Raw genomic sequence first — 26,960 nt, 5'->3', positions numbered from 1 at the left:
AAATACGATAAATATGTTATCTGTATTAATATGCGGAAGTGATAAATGAAATCAATATCTTGAATATTAATAAAATAAATCGCCTACCATGAGCTGCCAATATAGCAAACTTTTTATTGGAATATAAATATATTTTCCTCCTTTCAAACAAAATACGTGTGTGAGTTACATTATAATTTAAAAAGCTAAGTTTTAGCGAACTAGCTCTCGTGTGAACGCACCACAGAAAGTTACATGAAACGCAATGAGTCTTAAAGCAATAATTATATCTTACCTCAATAGACGAGTGACGCGCACCTGGTTCCGTCAAGTTACTGCACAAACGTGAGCACAAAATGCTATCGATCTTTGTCAACAAGTGTGACGTCAATATCCGGAGGTTTGGCGGAAGTGGCGTGTGCGGCAGTTTGAAAACTTTTTAGCTGACGCTAAATTTAAACTAAACTTAACTCGGTCTTTATACCAGCACATCTACAATTGTATTCCATGGCGCTTTTAAACAAACAAGCACAATATCTCATTTTATTCCTGTGGTGTGACGGCTCTACATTCCTGCACGATCAGTTTATTAACGTGCGTGACGTCACCTCTGCAGGATCGCGATTACTGTTGACAAACGTCACGTAGACGCTCATAATCGCAGCTAAATAAGCATATGTCCATAAACGCAATCTCAATGAAAGGTTCTATTTTCATAGAAAAGCGCACCGGATTATAAATAGGATCAAGCGAAATAGCACATCCAGACTTTATTTTACTCATTCATAAAACAATGTCAAAATTATGGAGTTGAAACACCTAAAAATATACAATATAGTCACTTTTACAGGACCTTTTAAGCATGTATTAATCCATGAGAGCCTCTTGACTTCACGCGATGCGTGAACAATCCAAGCTTCAAAAAATTAAAATTAAGCATTTTTTACCGATTTATGTTCATCTCTTGAAGTGGTTTGAGGTCGTTAAGCACAATCGGGGGTAGAATCGCACTGTTGACATTAAACATTTCAAGTGCGCTTCATAGTTCTAGAATTACGGTAGCCAAATGACAACAGCGACACGTCACGTCACGTTACCATGGCAACAACGAGTTAAGCGACGCCTCAAATGTAACCCGGGTCGTTTGAATCCGACGTCGGGGAATGCTCTGTATATTACTGGGTGACCCGGGTAGACGAAAACCGACGTTTTTGTCCCCCCTGTAACGTTACCTTAGGGACGCCAGGGGGACATTGCACGGCGTAGGACGGTATGACGCCTTGGGTATGAGGACGTGTTGGCGGGGCACCACTCCGACAACCAGCGATTAAATGATGAATAGCGAGTAAACATATCATCATTGGCCATATTGGGAAGGGGTCCAGAGAACACTACGGAGTCCGACATTGTTCGTGCGAATGCACACACCGACTGAACGTTAACCTTGGTGACCTCCGAGCGACGTAATCGGATGTCGTTGCTGCCGACATTAATAATCATCTTACTGTATTTATGTTTAGCTTTAGCCAGCAGCTTCAAGTTTGATTCAATGTCGCCCGCTCTGGCCCCAGGACTACTCTTGCTGGCTTCGCTAGTTTAACGTTCCGAAGTATGGAATCGCCTATGAACAGAGCAGGTTCCTCGACTGGTGACTTGTCGAGTGGAGAAAATCTGTTGGAAACGCTAAGGGGTTGGTGGTGCTCCGTTGACTTTGGCCGGGAACTATTCCTCCCACGAACAGTCACCCACCAACCCTGGTTTCCCGGCTGCTCGGGAATTGCTGGAGGACTACCTGCTAGGCTATGTGGCTGTGCACTGTCTACCTGACACTGGCTAGCTAGCGGTTTAGCATCGACAGCGCACAACCGGCTCTCTAGTTCAACGAGCTTCACCTCCAATCTAGCTAACAGGCTACACTTCACACAACTACTGCTATCTCTAAAGGAGGTCGAAGCGTAACTAAACATCTGACACACCGAGCAGGAAAGAACAAAGGAGGGAGAGGGAGAAGGAGGAGACATACTGAGAGGAAAGTTTGACGAATGCGCTCACCGGGAAGTTTTTCAAACTTGTCCTCGGCCCGATTCGACTCCGGAGGATGTTGGTCCAAAAATAAATGTAGATGTTCACGGATGCTCCAGTAATAAGGCGATCAAAAAGAGAAACGATTGTTCTGCTTCGAGCGAGAGAGACGCTGCACGGTGCTCCACTACGATACGACAGGTGATACCCGTGTTCATGTGAGGTCAGACGGGTAGATGTTAGGTCAGACAGGTACATATGAGGTCAGACTTGTACAGGTGAGGTCAGACAGGTAGATATGAGGTCAGAAGGGTAGAGGTGAGGTCAGACGGGTAGATGTGAGGTCAGAAAGGTAGAAATGAGGTCACACTGGTACAGGTGAGGTCAGATAGGTAGATATGAGGTCAGAAGGGTAGATGTGAGGTCAGACGGGTAGATGTGAGGTCGGACGGGTAGATGTGAGGTCAGACAGGTAGATGTGAGCTCAGACAGGTAGATGTGAGCTCAGACAGGTAGATATGTGTGCGTGGAACCATAAGTAGATTCTGATCCACAGACCTCAGAGCCCGAGCTGGGGTGTAAGGCTGGATCAGATCAGTGATGTAAGGAGGAGCCTGACCATGAATAGCTCTGAAAGTAAGAACCAGAATTTTAAAGTTGATCCTGAAAGAAACTGGAAGCCAGTGAAGAGTTTTAAGGATCGGAGAAATGTGAGTTATCCTACTTGAGCGGCTCAGAATTCTCGCTGCAGAGTTCTGAATCAACTGCAGACGAGACGATCCTTCTTGTTAAGACATGAAAACAAACTGTTACAATAGTCCAGACGAGAAGAAACAAACGCATGGATTATAAGATCCAGATCATGTTGTGACAACATTTTCCTAAGTTTAGAGATTTTTCTCAGTTGAAGGAAACCGTTCCTGGTCAGTTTTCTGCAGTGTTGAACAAGAGACATGTCTTTATCAAATACAACACCCAGGTTTCTCAGGCTCAGTTTGACAGACTGACCTAAGTCACCCAAGTACTGACTCAACCCTGGAATCTTATCATCAGGAGCAATCACCAGAGTTTCAGTTTTGTCCACATTTAGCTGTAAAGTGTTTTCACTCAGCCATTGTTTGATTTCTAGCAAACAATTGACTAAGCTGTTCAGCCTTTGGGGCTCAGTTGGGTCAAAAGAGCAGTAGAGCTGGATGTCATCAGCAAAAATGTGATAAGAAACATCTGGAAATCTCTGAATGATTTTACCAAGGGGAATCAAGTACAGCAAAAACAATAAAGGACCCAGAACAGAACCTTGAGGGACTCCACACAACAGATCTGCCGATTCAGACCTCATTTGATTGGCAGATACACTAAAACTGCGCCCAGAAAGGTAAGATGAGAACCATTCTAACACAGACCCAGACAGTCCCACTTCATCCCTTAGTCTTCTCAGCAGGATCTGGTGATCAACTGTGTCAAAGGCTGACGACAGATCTAAGAGAACCAGAACAGTGAATTTACCAGAGTCAGCCGACACCATGATGTCACTGGACACTTTCAATAAAGCTGTCTCCTTAGAATGATGTTTACGGAAGCCCGACTGAAACTTCTCATGGATGTCGCTCTGATCCAGGAACAAAGACAGCTGCTCAGACACCACCTTCTCCAAGATCTTGGACAAGAAAGGGAGCTTAGAAATAGGCCTGAAATTACTGAGGTCAGTTGGGTCTAAGCCTGGTTTTTTGAGCAGAGGCTCCACAATGGCATGTTTAAATGCATTGGGAAAAACCCCTGTGGAAAGGGAGAGGTTTACCATATTGGTAACCCAGGGGCCAATTACATCAAATACTTTGATAAAAAGCCTACAAGGAAGGACGTCATCTGAGCAAGAGGAGGGTTTCATCTTGTTCACTAGTGCCGAAATATCACCCAAAGATACAGCAGTGAAGGATGACCAAGAGGAGGAGATGGGCTCAGAGACAGTAGGGGTTCCCAACAAAGGGGGAGAGATTTTCTCTTTGATCAATTTAATTTTGTCAATGAAAAATCTCAACAATGCATTGCTGTCAGCTTCACAGAAGACCGGCGTGATTTGAGGAGCAGGAGACACGAGAGAATTAATCGTGTCAAACAAAACTTTGGGGTTTTTCCTATTTGCTGCTACCAGTTTTCTGATGTAATCAGATCTAGCAGTTTCTACCATCTCATTGTAAGAAGTCAACAGATCCCTGAGGTGAAGTCTGTGCACCTCAAGTTTAGTGGACTTCCAGAGACGCTCAGTCTTTCGACAAAGTCTTTCAGACTCAGGAGATCTTCATTTGTCCAAGGGCACCGTTTTTTCTGAATTTTCAAGTTCGATTTAACAGGTGCCACTTGATCCAGTATTTCAACACAATGATCAGTGTAACAGTTAATCAAACTGTCCACATCTGGACAGTCATCAAAGGAAAGATGGTCAAACATAGCAGAAAAACTGTCTGCAGTATCGGCTGAGATGACACGCCTCTGAGACCTAACTTTCAAAGGCTTAGGTTCAGGGATGAAGTCCAGGTTGAACAAGACAAGAGAATGATCACTCAGATGGACATCATGTACAGATACATTAGAAATGTTCAGGCCAAGAGTAAAAACTAAGTCTAAAATGTGGCCTTTTTGATGAGTGGGTTCAGAAACATGTTGCTCAAAATTAAAGGCTTCGGTTAAAGTTAAAAGTTCTTTAGCAGAACAAGATGTGACGTCATCAACATGAAGATTAAAGTCTCCAAGAATAAGAACAGATTCCATCTGAATAATGGAAGATAAGAAGTCACTAAAGTCTTTCAAGAACACCGCCGCCAGAGTTGTTCCGAGCGATCGCAATTGCGCGTCTCATCCTGACCTGTACTCCAGCCCGACTCGATCCCTTGTGGAAATCGCCCGGTACTCGAGAGATCAAACGATATTCCACAGAGTCCGAGTCGATGAGAAGCGGAGCCGGAAACACGTTCACCGGACGTTGGTAGCTGTCGCGAGTGAAGTCCTCCATCGACTCTCTGATGTTGAGAAGAGCATCACGATCATAGATCCGAGATGCTTGAGACATATCTTAAGTGATATGAGCATAAAATCCGGACAAGTAGTCGTTAAAACGACTGTTTTTGGCAATTATTGCAGGAGCTTACGTTTCAAGCAGCCGATCAAAGGCTCACCGGAAGCGGAAGTGTGAGGTCAGACAGGTAGATGTGAGGTCAGAGAGGTAGATGTGAGGTCAGACGGGTAGATGTGAGGTCAGAGAGGTAGATGTGAGGTCAGACAGGTAGATGTGAGGTCAGACGGGTAGATGTGAGGTCAGACAGGTAGATGTGAGGTCAGACAGGTAGATGTCAGGTCAGACAGGTAGATGTGAGGTCAGACGGGTAGATATGAGGTCAGACAGGTAGATGTGAGGTCAGACGGGTAGATGTGAGGTCAGACGGGTAGATATGAGGTCAGACAGGTAGATGTGAGGTCAGACAGGGAGATATGAGGTCAGACAGGTAGATGTGAGGTCAGAGAGGTGGATGTGAGGTCAGACAGGTAGATGTGAGGTCAGACGGGTAGATGTGAGGTCAGAGAGGTAGATGTGAGGTCAGACAGGTAGATGTGAGGTCAGACGGGTAGATGTGAGGTCAGACAGGTAGATGTGAGGTCAGACAGGTAGATGTCAGGTCAGACAGGTAGATGTGAGGTCAGACGGCTAGATATGAGGTCAGACAGGTAGATGTGAGGTCAGACGGGTAGATGTGAGGTCAGACGGGTAGATATGAGGTCAGACAGGTAGATGTGAGGTCAGACAGGGAGATATGAGGTCAGACAGGTAGATGTGAGGTCAGAGAGGTGGATGTGAGGTCAGACAGGTAGATGTGAGGTATATATCAGATACCGTCACGAGGCTTCAGAGAAAGTTCTAGAAGTTCTTCTTCATCTGGACTCGTGGCTCCAGAGACAGTCCTCCAGGGTCTGTCGTCTGGTCCAGCCTCCAGTCCTGTCTCCCATGTTCACGCTCTCTCCAGGTCCTTGTACTTCTTGCGGAACACGGACACCTGGTCCTTGAAGAGCACCGGGTCCAGGCGCAGCTGCGAGTGCACCAGAGGCATGTAGCCAAACCAGCTGAAGGTGTTGATGCACTCCTGCCGCTGACTGAAGTGCTCGGGGTCGACCCAAGGAACCGTCCTGGTGCCCTGGTGAGCCAAGAGAAGGTGGTGAGACTAAGAGCATCGGCAGGATCTCAGGAAGAGGAGCGCCCACCTGTGGACCCGGGAGCTCCTTGGACTGCTTCCTCTGGGCCACTTTGATTGGCGGCAGGTGCGTCGCAGCAGAGACCAGGAAGTTCATGAGGATGTCCTCGCAGTTGCACGAGCGGTCCACCAGAGTTCTCAGGGACTGGGGCAGGTAATGAGTGAACAGGTAGTGGTAGTACCTGCGAACATATGCAGAGTTTGAAACATGTTACCACAGTCCTATGAAACTGCTGTTCTCAGAGCGAACACTAGAGGTCGCTTCAGACTCACAGACTTCTTGTCCATCACATTAGAAGTTCAACCTTTAACGTCTGAACATTTGTTTCTTTATTATTCAGTAAACCATAAAAACAATCGATACAAAACTACTTCCAAGCTTTTCAACTTAAAAAAATATATTTTTATTATAGAAACGTTAGGATTAAAGAATTAATGTTTTACGATATTAAGGCTTAAACTCAAAAAGATGATTCAATAGAAGAAAACGGTTCAAATAAAGGAAAAATGTTTAAATTAATTTTTTATTGAAATAAATGTTTTGTTTTGAAAAAACTTTTGATGATATTGTTTTTGATCAAAATCCACTTTCTTTTATTCATTTATTTTATTGTGCAACTGATGTGTTTGATTGACTTTTTAATGTTAGTAAATCGTTTGTGTCATTCTTTTATTTTATTGGACAGACTTGTAGAGGCTCATGTTCTTCTGTTGAATTATCTGTGAAATCATGGTTTATTCTTGAGATTCTTCTCTTAATGATGACATTTAAGTGTTTGAACAGTTTATAAAACGCTTGATGTGTCAGTCGTGGATCTTATTCCTGCCGTGATGAGCTTCATTCATGTCGCAGTATGACGTGATGATGGACTAGAGCTCAGATGATGGAACCCTGGATTCAGGAGATGTTCACCCTCGACATGGTGAAGAGAGAACCACACGTTGAGCTGGAGCGACTTTACTTTCAGCCTGTTTTGAACTCTGTGGCTCTGATGGAGGTCCAGCTGACAGCAGCACATGCCGAGCGTCTGTAACGGAGACTATTGAGACTTGTCTGGACGAACAACAGCTCCACGTCGGCCTCAGATGGAAGAAGTTCTTCAGGTGGTCACCTGTGGTAGAAGGCAGCTCCAGTCAGCACGATGGAGTAGTCGTTGGTCCACTTGGACGTGTAGCCCCAGGCGTGTTTCAGGGGGTCCCAGAAGTGGCTCCTGGGCGGGTAACCCACGATCCTCTCGGGGAAGCTCCTCCACACCAGGAAGGCGAAGTTGACCTGAACGACAAGAGTCAATCCTGAAGCTCCTCCTTCTCGCCATCGTGTCCACAAACCTCACTGGTCAGCAGAACCGTGTCCTCGTCCAGGCTCAGCACAGCTTCCGTTTCTATGGCAACGTGAGGTAGAAACCGACTGGAGGCCTGCGACACAAACATGAGCCATCGGGGAAAGTCAGGACATGAGCGACACACCTGTCACAGAGAGGACGAGATTCTTACCTTCCGTCTGCCGTCCGTCACCGTGAGAGGAACCGACATGGGCGGAGCTTTCTCACTGTTCCAGATGATGATGATCTGCAGGAATGATGTCGACGTTCAATGACATCCCAGAAAACTCAGGTTATTATTTATTACTCAAGGTTATGTTGGTGTCTCAACCAGAAGGATGTGTCTCGCCTGCAGTTCATACAAAACAGCCAGAATTCTGATTCGCTCTCGTAGAAGAACTCACATTTCTCCGATTCTTAAATCTCTGCATTAGTTTGTTTCAGGATCATTTTAAAATTCTGGTTCTGACTTTCAGATCTTTTCATGGTAAGATTTCATTAATTAATTAATAAAACAAGTTTTAAAAAGTTTTTTTGATTTTGTCAAGAGTTAAATAACATTTGTACATTTTTTAACAATTTTTGGTTAAAAAGAATATTTTGTATGCAACAATAAATAATTTATATGGTATATATTCATCATCCACGTATATATATATATATATATATATATATATATATATATATATATATATATATATATATATATATATAAGATGATTCAATAGAAGAAAACGGTTCAAATAAAGGAGGGGTTAATATATATATATATATATATATATATATTTCTATTTCGTCCCTACTGACCGCCAGAGGCGGTGCTTCAAGCACTGAATGTATCCATCTTGCGCATGCGCAGTTCGAGTTTAATACCAACAAAGTCACCTGTGACCCCTGATGACCCGGAAGGGTTTATCTTCCGGTGACATCAGAGGATCTGTTCCTTTTCATCTTCTCGCTGCGCAAGTAGCATGTCACCGAGCTAGCTCAAGGACTAGCTCTTTCGTTGCCGGTAGTCACGCGACTTCTGTCGGAGCTGCGAAACTTTCGCCCTCCAGAGACTGCAACGAACTTTTGACGCGGAGAAGTTCTAGCGGCTTGCGGTGGACACTTCCGGAGATCGTCATCGTTTGGCTGAGTACCAATTTTCTTATCGTTGAATATCAGTACAACCTGTTGTACTCGCTTTGGTTGTATTTGATTTATTTCGGTGAAAGGAAGCGTACTCGCTCCCTCTCCCGACATTGTACTCTATACTTATATATCATTGAATATAAGTACAACCTGTTGTGCTCGCTTTTGGTTGTATTTTGATTTATTTCGGTGAACGGAAGTGTATTCGCTCCCTCTCCCGACATTGTACTCTATATTTATATATCATTGAATATCAGTACAACCTGTTGTACTCGCTTTGGTTGTATTTTGATTTATTTCGGTGAACGGAGGCGTACTCGCTCCCTCTCCCGACATTGTACTCTATATTTATATATCATTGAATATAAGTACAACCTGTTGTACTCGCTTTTGGTTGTATTCTGATTATTTCGGTGAACGGAAGTGTACTCGCTCCCTCTCCCGACATCGTACTCTATATTTATATTCAATGAATACCAGTACAACCTGTTGTACTCACTTTGGTTGTACTTTTGATTTCTTGGTGACGGCAGTGTTTTCGCTCCCTCTCCCAACATTGTACACTAAATATTTATATATCGGTACAACCTGTTGTAATCGCTTTTGGTTGTATTTCGATTTCTCTTGGTGACGGCAGTGTTTTCGCTCCCTCTCCCGACATTTATATTGCTGTTTTTTCAGCTACTGAAGTAGATTCTTTTATATTTGTTGGTGACGACTGCGTATTTGCTTCCTCTCCCAGCATCTGTGATACTTCCATCTCATATGTCTAACACTCGTTGGTGACGACTGCGTATTCGCTTCCTCTCCCAGCATCTGTGATACTTCCATCTCATATGTCTAACACTCGTTGGTGAAGGCTGTGTTTTCGCTCCCTCTCCCAGCGTTTGTGATAATTCTATCTCATATGTGTAACACTTGTTGGTGACGGCTGCGTGTTCGCTTCCTCTCCCAGCATCTGTGATACTTTTATCTCATATGTGTAACACTTGTTGGTGACGACTGCGTATTCGCTTCCTCTCCCAGCATCTGTGATACTTCTATCTCATATGTGTAACACTTGTTGGTGAAGACTGCGTGTTCGCTTCCTCTCCCAGCATCTGTGATACTTCTATCTCATATGTGTAACACTTGTTGGTGACGGCTGCGTGTTCGCTTCCTCTCCCAGCATCTGTGATACTTCTATCTCATATGTGTAACACTTGTTGGTGACGACTGCGTGTTCGCTTCCTCTCCCAGCATCTGTGATACTTCTATCTCATATGTGTGACACTTGTTGGTGACGACTGCGTGTTCGCTTCCTCTCCCAGCATCTGTGATACTTCTATCTCATATGTGTGACACTTGTTGGTGACGACTGCGTGTTCGCTTCCTCTCCCAGCATCTGTGATACTTCTATCTCATATGTGTGACACTTGTTGGTGACGACTGCGTGTTCGCTTCCTCTCCCAGCATCTGTGATACTTCTATCTCATATGTGTAACACTTGTTGGTGACGACTGCGTGTTCGCTTCCTCTCCCAGCATCTGTGATACTTCTATCTCATATGTGTGACACTTGTTGGTGACGACTGTGTATTCGCTTCCTCTCCCAGCATCTGTGATACTTCTATCTCATATGTGTAACACTTGTTGGTGACGACTGCGTGTTCGCTTCCTCTCCCAGCATCTGTGATACTTCTATCTCATATGTGTAACACTTGTTGGTGACGACTGCGTGTTCGCTTCCTCTCCCAGCATCTGTGATACTTCTATCTCATATGTGTAACACTTGTTGGTGAAGACTGCGTATTCGCTTCCTCTCCCGGAATCCGTGATACTTCTATCTCATATGTGTAACACTCGTTGGTGAAGGCTGTGTTTTCGCTCCCGCTCCCAGCGTTTGTGATAATTCTATCTCATGTGTGTAACACTTGTTGGTGACGACTGCGTGTTCGCTTCCTCTCCCAGCATCTGTGATACTTCTATCTCATATGTGTGACACTCGTTGGTGAAGGCTGTTTTCGCTCCCGCTCCCAGCGTTTGTGATAATTCTATCTCATATGTGTAACACTCGTGGTGAAGGCTGTGTTTTCGCTCCCGCTCCCAGCGTTTGTTGTTTTTTCTCTGTGTGGCCTTTTGCTCGTTGCTAACATGCTTGGCGGCCACTCCTGCTCAGTCTGTATGGCTTCTCTGCAGCCCGAAGATGGCCATGATATGTGTCCCTCATGCCTTGGTCTCGAGCATCTGAGGGAAGGTCTTTCAGAAGATCCCTGCATGAACTGCAGCTTCATGCCCCGGGGAATAAGGGCTGCCAGACTTGCTGAGGTAGAGCAACTGTTGGGCCTCGTTTCGTTGCCTGAGCAGTTAACCTCAGCCCAGCGGCAGACTCCAGCTCAATCCCGCCGATCTAAACGGCGGGCTGCTGAGACTAGAGGCCCCACTTCTAGGAAGAAGGTTAGAGAGTCCGGACTTGCTTCCAAGGTGGACCAATTAACGGAGGAGGTTAATCAAATGAGATCCTTCTTCCTGGCCTTCAAGTCTGGGACTGGTGAAAGAGAGTTGGGTGATCCTGCTCCTCCTCCAGCCATCTTGGAACCGGAGGAAGATATAATCTCCATGGCAGCTTCAGCCACTGAGTTCGCCGAATATGGAGAGGAGGTGGTACCACAGCGTGTAGCCTCCCACGCCTCTGCGGCGGCCTCCCGTTCTTCAGCCCACAGCTCTACTGTCGGTTTTGGAGACGGCTCTATGGGGGCCATCATTCGTACGGCCCTGGCTCGCCTGCAGTTGGATATCCCGCAGGCTCAGCCAGCTTCGGCCAGTGCCTTTTTCAGACGCGGATCAGCTCCCGTCAACTTTACTGTGCCTCCATCTAACGAATATTTGAGGGAGTTGCATGCATGATGGAGGGACTCTAGAGCCCTCTCTCGTGCAAACTCAGACGCCCGGACCCTGGCAGCCATGCAGGATGCACCCAATTTTGGGTTGGGCCGCATACCAGCGGTTGAGCCGGCAATAGCTGCGTTATTTGTCTCACCTGAGGAGGCGCTGAGACCGGATGTGAGGTGTCCTCGTTCCCAGTGTCGGGTGACCGATGACCTGCTCTCCAAAACCTATGACGCAGCGGCACGCATGGGACGCATAGGTAATTCTATGTCCCACCTGATGCTTGCTTTATCAGCATCTATACAGGAGACCCCACTGGATGCTTCCGTCCATAATTTCAGCGACGCTTCCCTGCAGGCATTCGCGCTGATGTCTAGAGAGCTGGGGCGGTTGATGTCTACTCTTGTCCAGGCTCGCCGCCAGGTTTGGCTGGCACAATCACCTCTGACAGAGGCATGCAGGAGAACCCTCCGCAGTGTTCCAGTGGAACCGGGGGAACTGTTTGGACCTGCAGCGCTAGAGGCACTTGAACGAACTGTCCAAGCCAGACAAACTCAACAGCAGCTGTCCGGGCTTCGCAGGAGTGGGCCTCCTCCGGGCAGACCTAGGGGATCACCAGCTCCCCCCCAGCGCCGTTCTCAGCCACAGGCTTACCCCAGAGGCTACCTCAGGTCTCAGCGCCCAAGCCCACAGCCTGCTCAGCAGGCGGCACAGACTTTTCGAGCCCCTGAGCGGCTGCCCTCTAGGCAACCTCGGGCCCCACATACTGTCCGTCGTACCCCCAGAGCCTTTCGAGGCCGGGGACCCAGCGCTGAGGCATTGGGGTCGGCCGTCGGCTGTTTTTCCCAACAGCAGCTCATCTATTGGGCTGCTTCCACCCGGGACCCTTGGGTGCTCTCCACCTTGACCAATGGGTACAAGCTTCAGTTCCGACGCCGGCCCCCAACCATTGGCCGGGTCAAGATGACCATCATATGCGACCCGGCAAAAGCCCAAACCCTCACCCAGAAGTTGTCCGTCCTCCTGGACAAGGGTGCAATCGAGCAGATAGATCCCCTGTTACAACCAGGAGGGGTCTACTCGACTTATTTTCTGGTTACAAAGAGAGATGGCGGACTCCGCCCTATCCTCGACTTAAGGGGAATCAACAAGTTCCTGAAAGTCTTGAGATTCCACATGCTCAGCCCTGCAGAGGTTCTGCGCACTGTCTCCAGGCAGGAGTGGTTTACTTCAATAGACCTTAAGGATGCTTACTTTCATGTGGCCATAGCACAACACCACAGACGGTTCCTGAGGTTCGCCTTTCAGGGACGTCATTTTCAGTTCAGGGTGCTCCCGTTCGGCCTCTCCCTTTCGCCACGGGTATTTACCAGGGTTGTAATGGCAGCCCTTTCGCCCCTGCAGTCGCAGGGCATGAAGATCCTGCCCTACCTAGACGATTGGCTCATCTGTGCTTCGTCCCGGTCTCGGGCGACCCTGGACACCACAAGCCTCCTTTCCCATGTGTCTCGACTAGGTCTCAGGGTGAACTCTACAAAGAGTTGCCTAGTTCCCTCACAGAGGAAAATTTTTCTCGGGATAACTCTCGATACAGTTTCAATGAAGGCCTGGCCTTCACCACAGCGGGTGGACGACATCCTCCGCCTCCTTCCCCTCACAACAGATGCCTCCCTCTCAGGGTGGGGTGCAGTGTGGCAAAACCGTACAGCCCAGGGGCTGTGGTCTGCTCGAGACTGCTCGGAGCACATCAATGTTCTAGAGCTACGAGCTGTGTATATGGCCCTGCAATACTTTCTTCCCTTCCTGAGAGGGCGACATGTGCTTGTGGGGTCAGACAATGTGTCGACCGTATCGCATATAAACCACCAGGGGGGCACCCGGTCTGCACAGCTGTTGCAAGCATCCCGGGACCTCCTGCTGTGGGCAGCTCCACGCCTGGCCAGCCTAAGAGCAATGTATTTGCCCGGGGACCGGAATCAGGTCGCAGACCTGCTCTCTCGGGGCAAGCCCCCATCGGGGGAGTGGCGGCTTCACCCAGAGGTGGTGCTCAATATCTGGGACACATTCGGCAGAGCAGAGGTAGATCTGTTTGCCACAAGGGAGTCGACCCATTGTCCCCTCTGGTTCTCCCTGAAGGAGGAAAGCAGTCCTCTGGGCCAGGATGCTCTTGCGCATGGCTGACCAGAAGGTCTCCTCTACGCTTTTCCCCCAATACCTCTGATATTCTCAACACTGCAGAGGGTCCTCCAGCAGGGTCACAGGCTGCTGTTGGTAGCCCCCATCTGGCCAGGGAGAACATGGTTTCCACTGCTGCGCAGGCTCTGCCGCAGCTCACCATGGCGCCTCCCCGACAGGAACGATCTCCTGTCTCAGCTAGAGGGCCAGATTTGGCATCCCGACCCTCTTCGCCTGCAACTATGGGTCTGGCCGCTGCAGGGCCCAACCCGCTTCTGACGCAGTGTTCAGATGCTGTCTGCGACACTATACTAAACGCCAGGGCGCCTTCTACACGGCTGCAGTATGCAAATAGGTGGCAACTGTTTACTGCATGGTGTTCAGACAGGGGTGAGGACCCTGTGCACTGTTCAGTCCCAAAGATTCTGGAGTTCCTCCAGTCACTATTGGACAGTGGCTGGTCTCCTGCCACACTGAGGGTATACACAGCAGCCATTTCCTCTCAACATGCTCGGGTAGATGATAACACAGTGGGGTCCCACAGACTGGTGTCCCTCTTTCTAAAGGGCGCGTGGCGATTACGCCCCCCACGCACACAGCGTGCCCCAGCATGGGATTTGCACCTGGTGCTCGACGCTTTGTGTCTGCCTCCCTTTGAACCCCTGGCTCAGGCAGAGCTGAAGTGGGTTTCTGCTAAGACTGCTTTTCGCCTTGCCATCGCTTCAGCGAAGCGTGTTGGGGAACTACATGCCCTGTCTGTGAGTGAGTCATGTCTGCGGTGGAGCTCAGACGGCTCAGGGGTTACCCTCTGGCCAAATATGGCTTTTGTCCCAAAGGTTCTGTCATTATCGAGCCTCAACCGTCCCATTCAAGTGGCACAATTCATTCCCCCGGAAGGGGAAGACAGGTTGAGACTGCTGTGCCCTGTGCGGGCTCTAAGAACCTATGTAGCTGCAACCGCAAGTATAAGACGGTCGGACCAGCTCTTCATTTGCTATGGTGGCCCTAGGAAAGGTTGTGCTCTTTCCAAACAGCGACTGTCTCACTGGATCGTGGATGTTATTACCCACGCATATAAAGGAAGTGGTCACCCCCTTCCATTCGAGGTGAGGTGCCACTCTACCAGAGCGATGTCTAAGTCATGGGCGGCCCTACGCGGGGTACCCCTGGAGGACATCTGTGAGGCAGCATCATGGTGCTCACCAAGCACTTTTTTCAGGTTCTATCGAGTGAATGTCGCCACTCCTTATCAATTAGGTGTGGTCCTGTTTCCCGACTCTGTTGCTTCCCCTCAATGAGGTATGTACTGGGATTCCTCATGACCTTGTTGTTATGGCTCATCCAGTGCTTGAAGCACCGCCTCTGGCGGTCAGTAGGGAAGAAATAGAACAAAAGTTACGTATGTAACTACGGTTCTATGAGTCCTGGATGACCGCCAGAGCGTTCTGTCACTCAGAATCCTTGTGGCTTCGCGAGAAGATTCTGCAGGAACAGATCCTCTGATGTCACCGGAAGTTATACCCCTTTATCAGGGGTCACAGGTGACTTTGTTGGTATTAAACTCGAACCGCGCATGCGCGAGATGGATACATTCAGTGCTTGAAGCACCACCTCTGGCGGTCATCCGGGACTCATAGAACCGTAGTTACATACGTAACTTTCGTTTTCTCTCAATGTTGTTTCAAGTGGTATGTTTTTTACTGGAAAACTGTCAGGTTAATTCTAGAAATAACTTGAGCGAGAACTGTGTAGTATTGATAGTATTGATAGTATTGAATTGTAGTGAATATAGGGTTAAATTTGATCAGAACGACCAGCACTCTGGTTATAACAAATATTAAAATGTAATATTTTAAGAATATACCTGGAATAATGGAGCACCACCTTTGAGTCTTAGTCCAAAGGAAACTATTAAAATTACATGGATAATATTATAATTATTATAATTTACTGGTTTTTTAGTGGAAGCAAAATCAAACATGAAGGAAAAGCGCTATACAAATATTACTTACTAACTTACTTACATACAAATCCCCCTTTGGTCATTGTTGGGAAACCGTCGCTGTTTGTCCATCAAGGCCAAGGTTGTTGTACGGCGTCGAATGTCATCCAACTCATCCAAGATCGTCCCAGAGTGTCCATAGGGTTCCTGGCAATAGTGTCAGTGATACACAGATTGATGTGTTTCACCCTTATCACCCCCTTTCCTACCATTAACCAAACATTTGGTAAAGACCATATGGATGGGGGAATGGAGTTCAGAACATTATGTTTGTCAATTCTCTACATCCGGGCCAATGACATGGGTGTGTCTAAAACCAGATAAAAAAAGAATAAAAATATTTGCATCACGACTGAAAGTACACAATGAGAGGGATGAAAGAGCTGACAGAGAAGAAAAAAATCACACAAAGGGAAGATTAATTTTTTCTTTGTCGTCCTATTAATGTGATTTTGGATCTTTTGTGGTTCTTGTACCATTGACAGACATTTCCAAACATCTCTTTATTTAATTTTTCATTATAACATTATATTATTTATTTATTATTTATTTAAAGTAGGGTAAGTATAAGTAGTAAAAACAGTGTTATAATTAGTAGCAAAAGTACAAGTAGAATTTGTAGTAAAGCTAAAGTAGAACATGATGGACAGGAGTTTACTAGTGAGTCTAGCTTCATTCCACAGAGCCCTCCTGATCAACCTGTCCGACCTGTTGACACTTCTGTTCCCAACCCAACACACCTCAGCATAAAACGAAAGTTACGTATGTAACTACGAGTCCAGGATGACCGGCAGAGGCGGTGTTTCAAGCACTGAATGTATCCATCTCGCGCATGCGCTGTTCGAGTTTTAATACCAACAAAGTCGGTGACCCCTGATGACCCCGGATAGGGTATATCTTCTGGTGACATCAGAGGATCTGTTCCTGCAGAATCTTCTCGCGAAGTCACAAGGATTCTGAGTGACAGAACGCTCTGGCGGTCATCCAGGACTCATAGAACCGTAGTTACATACGTAACTTTTGTTCTATTTCTTCCCTACTGACCGCCAGAGGCGGTGCTTCAAGCACTGGATGAGCCATAACAACAAGGTCATGAGGAATCCCAGTACATACCTCATTGAGGGGAAGCAACAGAGTCGGGAAACAGGACCACACCTAATAGATAAGGAGTGGCGACATTCACTCGATAGAACCTGAAAAAAGTGCTTGGTGAGCACCATGATGCTGCCTCACAGATGTCCTCCGGGGATACCCCGCGTAGGGCCGCCCATGACTTAGACATCGCTCTGGTAGAGTGGCACCTCACCTCGAATGGCAGGGGGTGACCACTTCCTTTATATGAGTGGGTAATAACATCCACGATCCAGTGAGACAGTCGCTGTTTGGAAAGAGCACAGCCTTTCCTAGGGCCACCATAGCAAAGCAAGAGCTGGTCCGACCGTCTTATACTTGCGGTTGCAGCTACATAGGTCCTCAGAGCCCGCACAGGGCACAGCAGTCCCAACCTGTCTTCCCCTTCCGGGGGAATGAATTGTGCCACTTGAATGGGACGGTTGAGGTTCGATAAAGACAGAACCTTTGGTAGAAAAGCCATATTTGCCCAGAGGCTAACCCCTGAGCCGTCTGAGTTCCAACGCAGACATGACTCACTCACAGACAGGGCATGTAGTTCCCCAACACGCTTCGCTGAAGCAATGGCAAGGAGAAAAGCAGTCTTTGCAGAAACCCACTTCAGCTCTGCCTGAGCCAGGGGTTCAAAGGGAGGCAGACACAAAGCGTCAAGCACCAGGTGCAAATCCCATGCTGGGGCACGCTGTGTGAGTGGGGGGGCGCAATCTCCAAGCGCCCTTTAGAAAGAGCGACACCAGTCTGTGGGACCCCACTGTGTTATTATCCACCCGAACATGTCGAGAGGAAATGGCTGCCGCGTATACCCTCAGTGTAGCAGGAGACCGGCCACTGTCCAATAGTGACTGGAGGAAGTCCAGAATCTTTGGGACTGAACAGTGCACAGGGTCCTCACCCCTGTCTGAACACCATGCAGTAAACAGTTGCCACCTGTTTGCATACTGCAGCCGGGTAGAAGGCGCCCTGGCGTTTAGTATAGTATCGCAGACAGCATCTGAACACTCCGTCAGAAGCGGGGTGGGTCCTGCAGCGGCCAGACCCATAGTTGCAGGCGAAGAGGGTCGGGATGCCAAATCTGGCCCTCTAGCTGAGACAGGAGATCCTTCCTGTCGGGCAGGCACCATGGTGAGCTGCAGCAGAGCCTGCGCAGCAGTGGAAACCATGTTCTCCCTGGACAGAAGGGGGCTACCAACAGCAGCCTGTGACCCTGCTGGAGGACCCTCTGTAGTGTTAAAAATATCAGAGGGATTGTGGGAAAAGCATAGAGGAGACCTTCTGGCCAGTCGTGTGCAAGAGCATCCTGGCCCAGAGGACTGCTTTCCTCTTTCAGGGAGAACCAGAGGGGGCAATGGGTCGAATCCTCTGTGGCAAACAGATCTACCTCTGCTCTGCCGAAGATATCCCAGATATTGATGTAATGAACTTATCTTCATTGGAAAACATCTGTGAAAGCTCACCCACTCCTCAGGATCTGAGTCAACATTCTTCCGTTGATAAGAAAACCCCACACCAGGTGAAATTGGCATTTCACAAACTTCGAGTGAGTAATCACAGCAGAGGAGGGATATTTCAGGGCAATAAGGTCCATTAGCCCGACTTCCCGAAGCAAGGAGGATTAGAAGTTTGACAAACGGTCAAGCTAAACCTTCAATGACCAAAAAGTTCAACACTTCATGGTGAGATTCTGACCAACCAAGATCAGATAAGAACTTTTATGGCTTCCTGCAGACGCAGAGTTTAAGAAGATGCGAACCAACATTGAAAGTGCTAACAGATGTTTTCACAGGCAGAATGTGTGTATGTGTGTGTGTGTCTTGGATAATATTCATCGAAATGTGTATGATCTGCTTAAAGAAATATACTTGTAAGTGAATGTATCTACGCGCAAGGTGTTGGAAGTTATCAAAATGAAGAAAGTAATCACAGATGAAATATAAGAATTGAATTAATCATTATCTGAACCTTCATTTTGTAATACATGTTCTATATTTGTCATGTTTGGTGTTATTTGAATTTTCACGCTCCGGGGGAAAAGAATCTAGAAAGAACAAATCGTTTTAAAGCATTTTTAATGTACATATGATCTTTCTTGTGTGATGAGAAAAGACAATTGGAGAGGTGAGGAGGTGAAGGAGGAGGGGGTGTTGGACTGGAAGGACCCTTTTCCCGCCGAAGAAACGTCAACCAATCATAAGGGTTTGCCCCTTTTTACGATCACTAAGTTTCAACATAAGAACTGTGTTCAACTTAGAGAATTCGTGTTGTTTCCTCCAAATGATCAGAGCGTACCTCTTAACATCAGAGCGTACCTCGTAACATCAGAGTTTATCACAACCCGCGTGATAAACTGGTTCATCACCAACTGCCTTCAAGACGATCTCCGGCCTCCTGACGAACTCCTGCAAGTCCAAACTGAGGACCGCACTGAAGGACCCGCTTCCAGCATCCTTCCAGACTCCGTGAGTTTCTTAATAATCTTGACCAGACCGGTCCGATTATTCCAATATTCGCAGCACGTCTCCCAGACTGCGAATCTCCATCAAGTAGCAACAGCCCGTGAATCATCCTTACCTCCCGTGAGAAGAAAGTGTTCCTGACCTAAAGACTTTCCCTCAGCGAAGTGAACATTCCAGGCGTTCAGCGCGTTCACGTGAGGTGTCTACAACCAGGAAGCCGACACTGTGATTCATCGGACCGCTTGGCCCCCCTCGTCGAAAGAACTTTGATTCCCTCGTTCCGGACTGTCTTCCTCATCATCCTCTCCTTCATCCTCATCCTCCAACTCCGTCATCCACCCGCTTGCCACCTTCATCTGGTCTCCAGCTGCTGCCTAAACCTCCATTCAACATCTACCGTCAAGTAAGAAGCTGATCACTTCATCTTGAACGAATTGATTTGTGTCTGGGTTGTTTAATATGCGGGTAGTCTATTAAGATTTCGTCCACGATTCTTTTCCCGTTTCCGTTTTATTCTCGGTTCCGAAACTTACCATAATAAAACGATTAAAACTAGTCCGTTTCTGTCGCTCCAACACGACGTCATGTCCGGGTCTTAATACTTTGCTTTATGGAGAGAAAAGGTCAAAATGCAGAGTGTACGGGTCGTTTATTCGCCGCTTCAAGTCAAACAAAGATACAAATTTTACTATCGAAAGGACTCGCTCTTTGCCGGCAGCTCTACAGGTCAATAGCTCCGGGAAAGACGGTCTCGTGTTATGGGGTTTCACTGTATTTAAGGGAAAGTTTCCTGTCCAGGGGGTCGTCTATTCCGGGGCAGTGGTTCTTTCAAGTTTCTTCAGTCTCAGGTCACCTGGAGAGTAACTTCCTTACTTCCCTGTTGTGTGGGCGGATTCCTTTGTCTTCCAGCCCCCCTCTTTTGGGTGTGTTCCATTTTGCTCTTTTGTTTTACGCCCACAGGTGTGAACTGAGCAGACAGACAGATTTCCCTTTCCACAGGGGTTTTTCCCAATGCATTTAAACATGCCATTGTGGAGCCTCTGCTCAAAAAACCAGGCTTAGACCCAACTGACCTCAGTCATTTCAGGCGTATTTTTAAGCTCCCTTTCTTGTCCAAGATCTTGGAGAAGGTGGTGTCTGAGCAGCTGTCTTTGTTCCTGGATCAGAGCGACATCCATGAGAAGTTTCAGTCTGGCTTCCGTAAACATCACTCTACGGAGACAGCTTTATTGAAAGTCTCCAGTGACATCATGATGTCGGTTGACTCTGGTAAATTCACTGTTCTGGTTCTTTTGGATCTGTCCTCAGCCTTTGACACAGTTGATCACCAGATCCTGCTGAGAAGACTGAGGGATGAAGTGGGACTGTCTGGGTCTGTGTTAGAATGGTTCTCATCTTACCTTTCTGGGCGCAGTTTTAGTGTTTCTGCCAATCAAATGAGGTCTGAATCGGCAGATCTGTTGTGTGGAGTCCCTCTAGGTTCTGTTCTGGGTCCTTTATTGTTTTTGCTGTACTTGATTCCCCTTGGTAAAATCATTCAGAGATTTCCAGATGTTTCTTATCACATTTTTGCTGATGACATCCAGCTCTACTGCTCTTTTGATCCAACTGAGCCCCAAAGGCTGAACAGCTTAGTCAATTGTTTGATAGAAATCAAACAATGGCTGAGTGAAAACACTTTACAGCTTAATGTGGACAAAACTGAAACTCTGGTGATTGCTCCTGATGATACGATTCCAGGGTTGAGTCAGTACTTGGGTGACTTAGGTCAGTCTGTCAAACTGAGCCTGAGAAACCTGGGTGTTGTATTTGATAAAGACATGTCTCTTGTTCAACACTGTAGAAAACTGACCAGAAACTGTTTCCTTCAACTGAGAAAAATCTCTAAACTTAGGAAAATGCTGTCACAACATGATCTGGAGCTTGTAATCCATGCGTTTGTTTCTTCTCGTCTGGACTATTGTAACAGTTTGTTTTCATGTCTTAACAAGAAGGAGCTGTCTCGCCTGCAGTTGATTCAGAACTCTGCAGCGAGAATTCTGACCCGCTCTAGTAGAAGAACTCACATTTCTCCGGTCCTTAAAACTCTTCACTGGCTTCCAGTTTCTTTCAGGATCAACTTTAAAATTCTGGTTCTTACTTTCAGAGCTATTCATGGTCAGGCTCCTCCTTACATCACTGATCTGATCCAGCCTTACACCCCAGCTCGGGCTCTGAGGTCTGTGGATCAGAATCTACTTATGGTTCCACGCACACGGCTCAGGACCAGAGGAGAGAAATCTTTTCAGGCTGTTGCTCCTAAGCTTTGGAACAATCTTCCTCTCTCTTTGCGCTTGATGGAGTCTACTGACTCCTTTAAGAAACATCTTAAGACGTTTCTATTTGTGCAGACTTTTCCTTGAATTTCTCGAACTCCTGTGTTGTTCTCGGTGTTGTCTTGATCTTTGAAGTATGTACTGTTTTGAGTATTGTTTTGATTGTTAAAGCGCTTTGTGACCCTGGTCTCGAAAAGCGCTATATAAATATATATTACTTACTTACTTACTTACTTAGGTCAGTCTGTCAAACTGAGCCTGAGAAACCTGGGTGTTGTATTTGATAAAGACATGTCTCTTGTTCGACACTGTAGAAAACTGACCAGAAACTGTTTCCTTCAACTGAGAAAAATCTCTAAACTTAGGAAAATGTTGTCGGAACATGATCTGGATCTTGTAATCCATGCGTTTGTTTCTTCTCGTTTAGACTATTGTAACAGTTTGTTTTCATGTCTTTACAAGAAGGATGTGTCTCGCCTGCAGTTGATTCAGAACTCTGCAGCGAGAATTCTAACCTGCTCTAGTAGAAGAACTCACAATTCTCCGATCCTTAAAACTCTTCACTGGCTTCCAGTTTCTTTCAGGATCAACTTTAAAATTCTGGTTCTTACTTTCAGAGCTATTCATTGTCAGGCTCCTCCTTACATCACTGATCTGATCCAGCCTTACACCCCAGCTCGGGCTCTGAGGTCTGTGGATCAGAATCTACTTATGGTTCCACGCACACGGCTCAGGGCCAGAGGAGAGAAATCTTTTCAGGCTGTTGCTCCTAAGCTTTGGAACGATCTTCCTCTCTCTTTGCTCTTTATGGATCTACTGACTCCTTTAAGAAACATCTTAAGATGTTTCTATTTGTTCAGGCTTTTCCTTGATTTTCTGGAACTCCTGTGTTGTTCTCAGTATTATCTTGTTCTTTAAAGTGTATATACTTTTTTGAGTATTGTTTTGTTTGTTTAAGCGCTTCGTGACCCTGGTCTAGAAAAGCGCTATATAAATAAATATTACTTACTTACTTACTTACTTACAGATGCTTCATTAAGTCGCTGATTTATCTCTACCTGTTTCAAGCTATCCTTGAGACAGTGTATATCAGTATGAAGTGAAATGTTGGTTGTGAATGTGTATTCAAACGTTTAAGCTCTTAGATGAGGCTAGTAATTTATACTCTATATTTTTATCATCTTTTTAGCATTCATTTAACTTATGGCGTATACGTATAGTGTAGAATAATTTCCAATCTAACAACTCCCCCTGTTGACGTGGCCTTTACAGGTCATGTCATAAACAAAAAAGAAATCAATTTTCTAAATCAATGGTTGTTCCGCAGCAATATTTTATCATTACTTTATTATAATATTATCTAATATTATCATTTTCCCAATAACATATTATTATCATGTACCTGCACACGCTATATGTATAACCGAAAGTATAATCATCTGTCTGTTATATTAAAACATTTTGAAACGGTGACACAAAGTTTGGCCTTATTCAGAAGTGGTCTTTCATCATTCTTTCATGTTTCTCAGCAGTCCAGTCCATCAGCATTATCGTTATCATCATCCTCTGCAGTTGGTCTGTTCGTTCTTCATCTTCCATAGTCGGTGTGACTGTTCTTCTTCGTCATCTAGTCCTCTTCGTCCATGTTCCGATTCCAGGCGTGCAGAGGAAAAACTGATCCCAGAAATCAGTCTTCTTCGATCTTCTCCGAGTCCATCTTCTTGAACCTACACACAAACAACCTTCATTCAGGAGTAGCTCTGACCAAAAAAAAGTTTTTTATTAATGTAATAGAATTGGGTAATTTCCCCATGAACTTATCCGCTTGTTTCTTCTGATGGGGAATGTGGTTGATGCTTCTGAGTGCGTTTACTCATCCAGGTCAGAAAATCCTGCGTCCACTGATTTTGACCCTGGTTGGAGAGAGTAATATACACGTCCGCTGACCTCTGCCTGTTATCTGGCAGTATGAGCGACCACAATGCATGTTCTTTTACCCCATTTGTTTTGTTGTTCGTGTTTATTTTGTATTTTTATTATTTCCATGTTGGTTCTTATTAACATTTTTTATATATTTTTTTTTTATTTCTACTTTTAATATATATTTGATTTCTTCTTTAGTTTATTTTAAATCTAGATCAGTTTTAGTTTTAATCTAAATGAGCTAATTTTTATTGTTAGTGTAGTTTAAGTTTTTAGGTTCATTCTTAGTTTTTGTTTGCTTATTTTTTCATTTTTCTTTTCTTTTTCGCTTTGATTTACCCGGGGCGTCCCCCATTTAGGACATAAAACCAGGAATCCCCAAATTAGGAACATCACTGTCATCAATACTGTTCACTGTTCATTCATTCCATTCATGCCATCCATACATCAACCTCCCCTAGAGGACACATAACATCTTTTTATGTTACCTGTCCTTTGGGCTACTGTTGTCTGATCATCTCAAAGATCACCTTGATCCAACTCCCCCTGTTTAACTACGCCGTCTCTGCTGTAGTCCTTCTTGTGGAACCTGTGAGAGTCTTAAGATGTTATTTTACCAGGTTTTCTTCAAATGGTGGTGTGACTGTTCTGCACTGGTGTTGGTGCCACCCCCTGCTGTGTCACATTCCAGGTATCTCCACCTAAATGCAAATTTAAACCTGGATCCTCCATGACCTTTGTTAGGTCATTTTTAAGGCTTCCTTTGTCTCCTTCAACTGTAAAAGGAGAACTAGACATATTCGTTAAATACAAGAAAAACATATAACTTTTCTTTCTGCAAAATTTAAACTGGGGTGTTATGTTGTCTGACCTCACCTGTGCTGAACTTTGGAAATCATTCCTTTACCATTGAATTAAAACCTACATCTATTTTATATGAAACCTTTTAAAAAAAATTCAAATGAATTTCACCACTATTTATTTATGTTGCGAAGACTTCCCTGTCAGAACCATGTCTTCTAAATGAGATTGTAAAGCATTGTACAGTAAGGATGCAAAAGTAACCATTTTCACTTTCATTGATAAATTCAACTTCTGTAATTAACAAATTCCTGATAAAAACATATCTCATGGGCTTTGTAATGCAATGTTTTTTCAAAGCCAACTAGAATCCTCTGTGCATCACCGTCTTGCCCAAAAAAACATCTTTCCTTATGACCAATTGTTTTTATCATTAATTACATTAGAGACCTTTCTTAACTGACCATTTCAGCCACTGATTCACACCTCCACTTCTACAACCTGATTCACACCTTCATTACTACTCAAAATTCTTCTCCTTACCTACAACCTACAACTGGACACAGAAGTCACTTTCTCCATGAGCCTGACATCATCTCCTCTGTTGCACCACGGCTCATGTTGAATTGTTTACAACCTGTGGAATGTCGGCAGGGGTCCGTGTCCTTTGTTTTAACTGTCCTCACAACACAACTCGCTCCAGCCTCTGTGCAGCTGATTTAAAACATCTCCTGTCCTGTAATTACACAACTTAACACATTCAGTTAGTAATAGCCATGAAATTGAATTCCTTCGTCTTGATGATTATTTATCTGTTGTTTTTAGCTTTTCTTTGTGCTATCACTAGTTTGATGAGGGCTGAGGACTCATATCAGGTAGGGGCAGTAGATGCCGGCCCCTTCTACTCGGCTTGCGGAACTGTTGTCCTGCATGACTACTGAAAAATCGACATCCCCTTTTTATTTTAAGAGATTTGTAATGTGCTGGGATCTGTGGGTAGAAAGGACATTCATTTCTCCAGTGACCTGGTTGTCCACATGAAAAGCAGCAGTCGTTGCCTGGTGTGAAATACTGTTGGGCTGCAGCCATTTGCTGCCGCTGTTCAGCTTCCAAATCTTTGTGCATGCATGACATCAGTTCATTCACATCCACCTTTGTAGGGAACACCTTTCTCATGGCCTTAAATATTCGTTTTGCATGAGGAGAAAAAAGTGCCTGATATGGCTCCCTACAAGTTCCTGCTTTTTCCTCTATTTTTAACAAATTATCAAAACCCACACATGCCATAACAATTTGTCTCCAATCTCCAATAGCCAATACAATTCCTGTCATATTGTTGCAAAAAACATTAATCCACGGACCTGCTCCCCTTTCCAAAGGAGGAAGTTTTTCTTTCAGACATTGTACATCCATCATAGTTGCTGAGACGTAATCAGTATAATCCCTCTTTCTTCTACTCTTCATCACTAGAGGAAACTGTCCATGAGGTCCTGTTCCCAATCCATCTAGTCTCCCTTTCTCACCTTTTCTAGTTTTAACTTTATGTTTAGAGGGTGTCAGTGGCGTGCCTGGGTCAAGTCTATAATTACAATGATTGTCTTGTTCCTCATTCTTACTGCTGCTTCTTTCCTCACTGTCATTTTTCTTTTACAATTTTTCTGATTTGTCATCTACCTCCTCACACAGCTGCTCTATAGTTCCAAGTGTACTTGTCATGGCTGCGCTCACATCTTTATCTACTTTTTCTTGTCTTATTGCTATTTCAAACATGTTAAGTGTGGCTAACAGATCTCTTGTGAGAATGTCTTGCCTATGTGTTATTATTGCTACATTATCGATTATCTCTTTTAAATGTATCATTTTTGTTTTATCTATTTCATTACCATCTTGATCCATCATCAGCTGCCCTCCTGTAACATTGAACACTGGAGCCTGGGTGTTCACTTTCTCTTTCATTACCATTTTTTGCAATCTATCAGACAACATTTGTGAGTTTACATTTTGGTTTCCACCTTCTAGGTAAGGTGGTGGTGAATCAGTTTTTTCAGTTACATTATTTTCATCAACAACTTCCTTTTTAACAGCTTTCACTGGTGCCATCACTTCAGTATTTAACTTTATCATTTTTACCATTTCCATAATCACAAAAAATCTGTCTCCATCAGTTTTAGTTTTTTCTAACAAAGCCAGTCTGAGTTTTTCACTAAACAACATGCTTGTTTTTCTCCTCCTAATGACTTCAAGTTCTAGATTAATATTTTTCACATTTTCACCAAGAATATCTTCTTCAGGCATACGCATGCCCCAATCAGGCAGATTTCCAACCTTTCTTTGCTTTTTAGCCCATTTATACCAGTTTTTTACAACATTTTTCCGATCCAACGGAGCAATTTTTTCCATATACCAACTTACAGAGCGAAACAATACAGCACCACATGATCCTATTCCACAAGACTGCCATTTTACCCGCAGTTCAGATAAATCCATTTCTTATTTTTATTTATTTTATTTTTTCCTTATTTTCTTTTTCTTTTATTTGTTTTTACACTGTTGTTTACACAATTGTTCGTCTCCCTCTCTATAAGAGAACTGTCA

At 45.2% G+C, this 26,960-nt stretch overlaps 1 protein-coding gene and 1 pseudogene across 1 annotated transcript; one reads left to right on the top strand and one right to left on the bottom strand.

The window, feature by feature from the left end:
• Nucleotides 1-6,002: 6,002 nt before the first annotated feature.
• LOC148083043 (exostosin-1c-like) lies at nt 6,003-8,691 on the bottom strand. Its single transcript, XM_087785693.1, has 6 exons — nt 8,590-8,691; nt 7,737-7,811; nt 7,572-7,658; nt 7,355-7,515; nt 6,253-6,424; nt 6,003-6,185 (listed from the first exon to the last, which is right to left on the bottom strand). Exons 1-6 carry the CDS (start codon nt 8,689-8,691, stop codon nt 6,003-6,005), a joined length of 780 nt encoding a protein of 259 aa, XP_087641819.1.
• Nucleotides 8,692-11,640: 2,949 nt separating this feature from the next.
• LOC148083042 (uncharacterized) lies at nt 11,641-14,019 on the top strand (annotated as a pseudogene).
• The last annotated feature ends 12,941 nt before the right edge of the window (nt 14,020-26,960 follow it).

The sequence above is a fragment of the Callionymus lyra genome, chromosome 3 (assembly GCF_982586985.1).
Source record: "Callionymus lyra chromosome 3, fCalLyr1.hap1.1, whole genome shotgun sequence".
In the NCBI taxonomy this organism is placed as follows: Eukaryota; Metazoa; Chordata; class Actinopteri; order Syngnathiformes; family Callionymidae; genus Callionymus; species Callionymus lyra.
The sequence above is the reverse complement of the archived record's forward strand: the minus strand, read 5'-3'. Positions and strand labels throughout refer to the sequence as shown.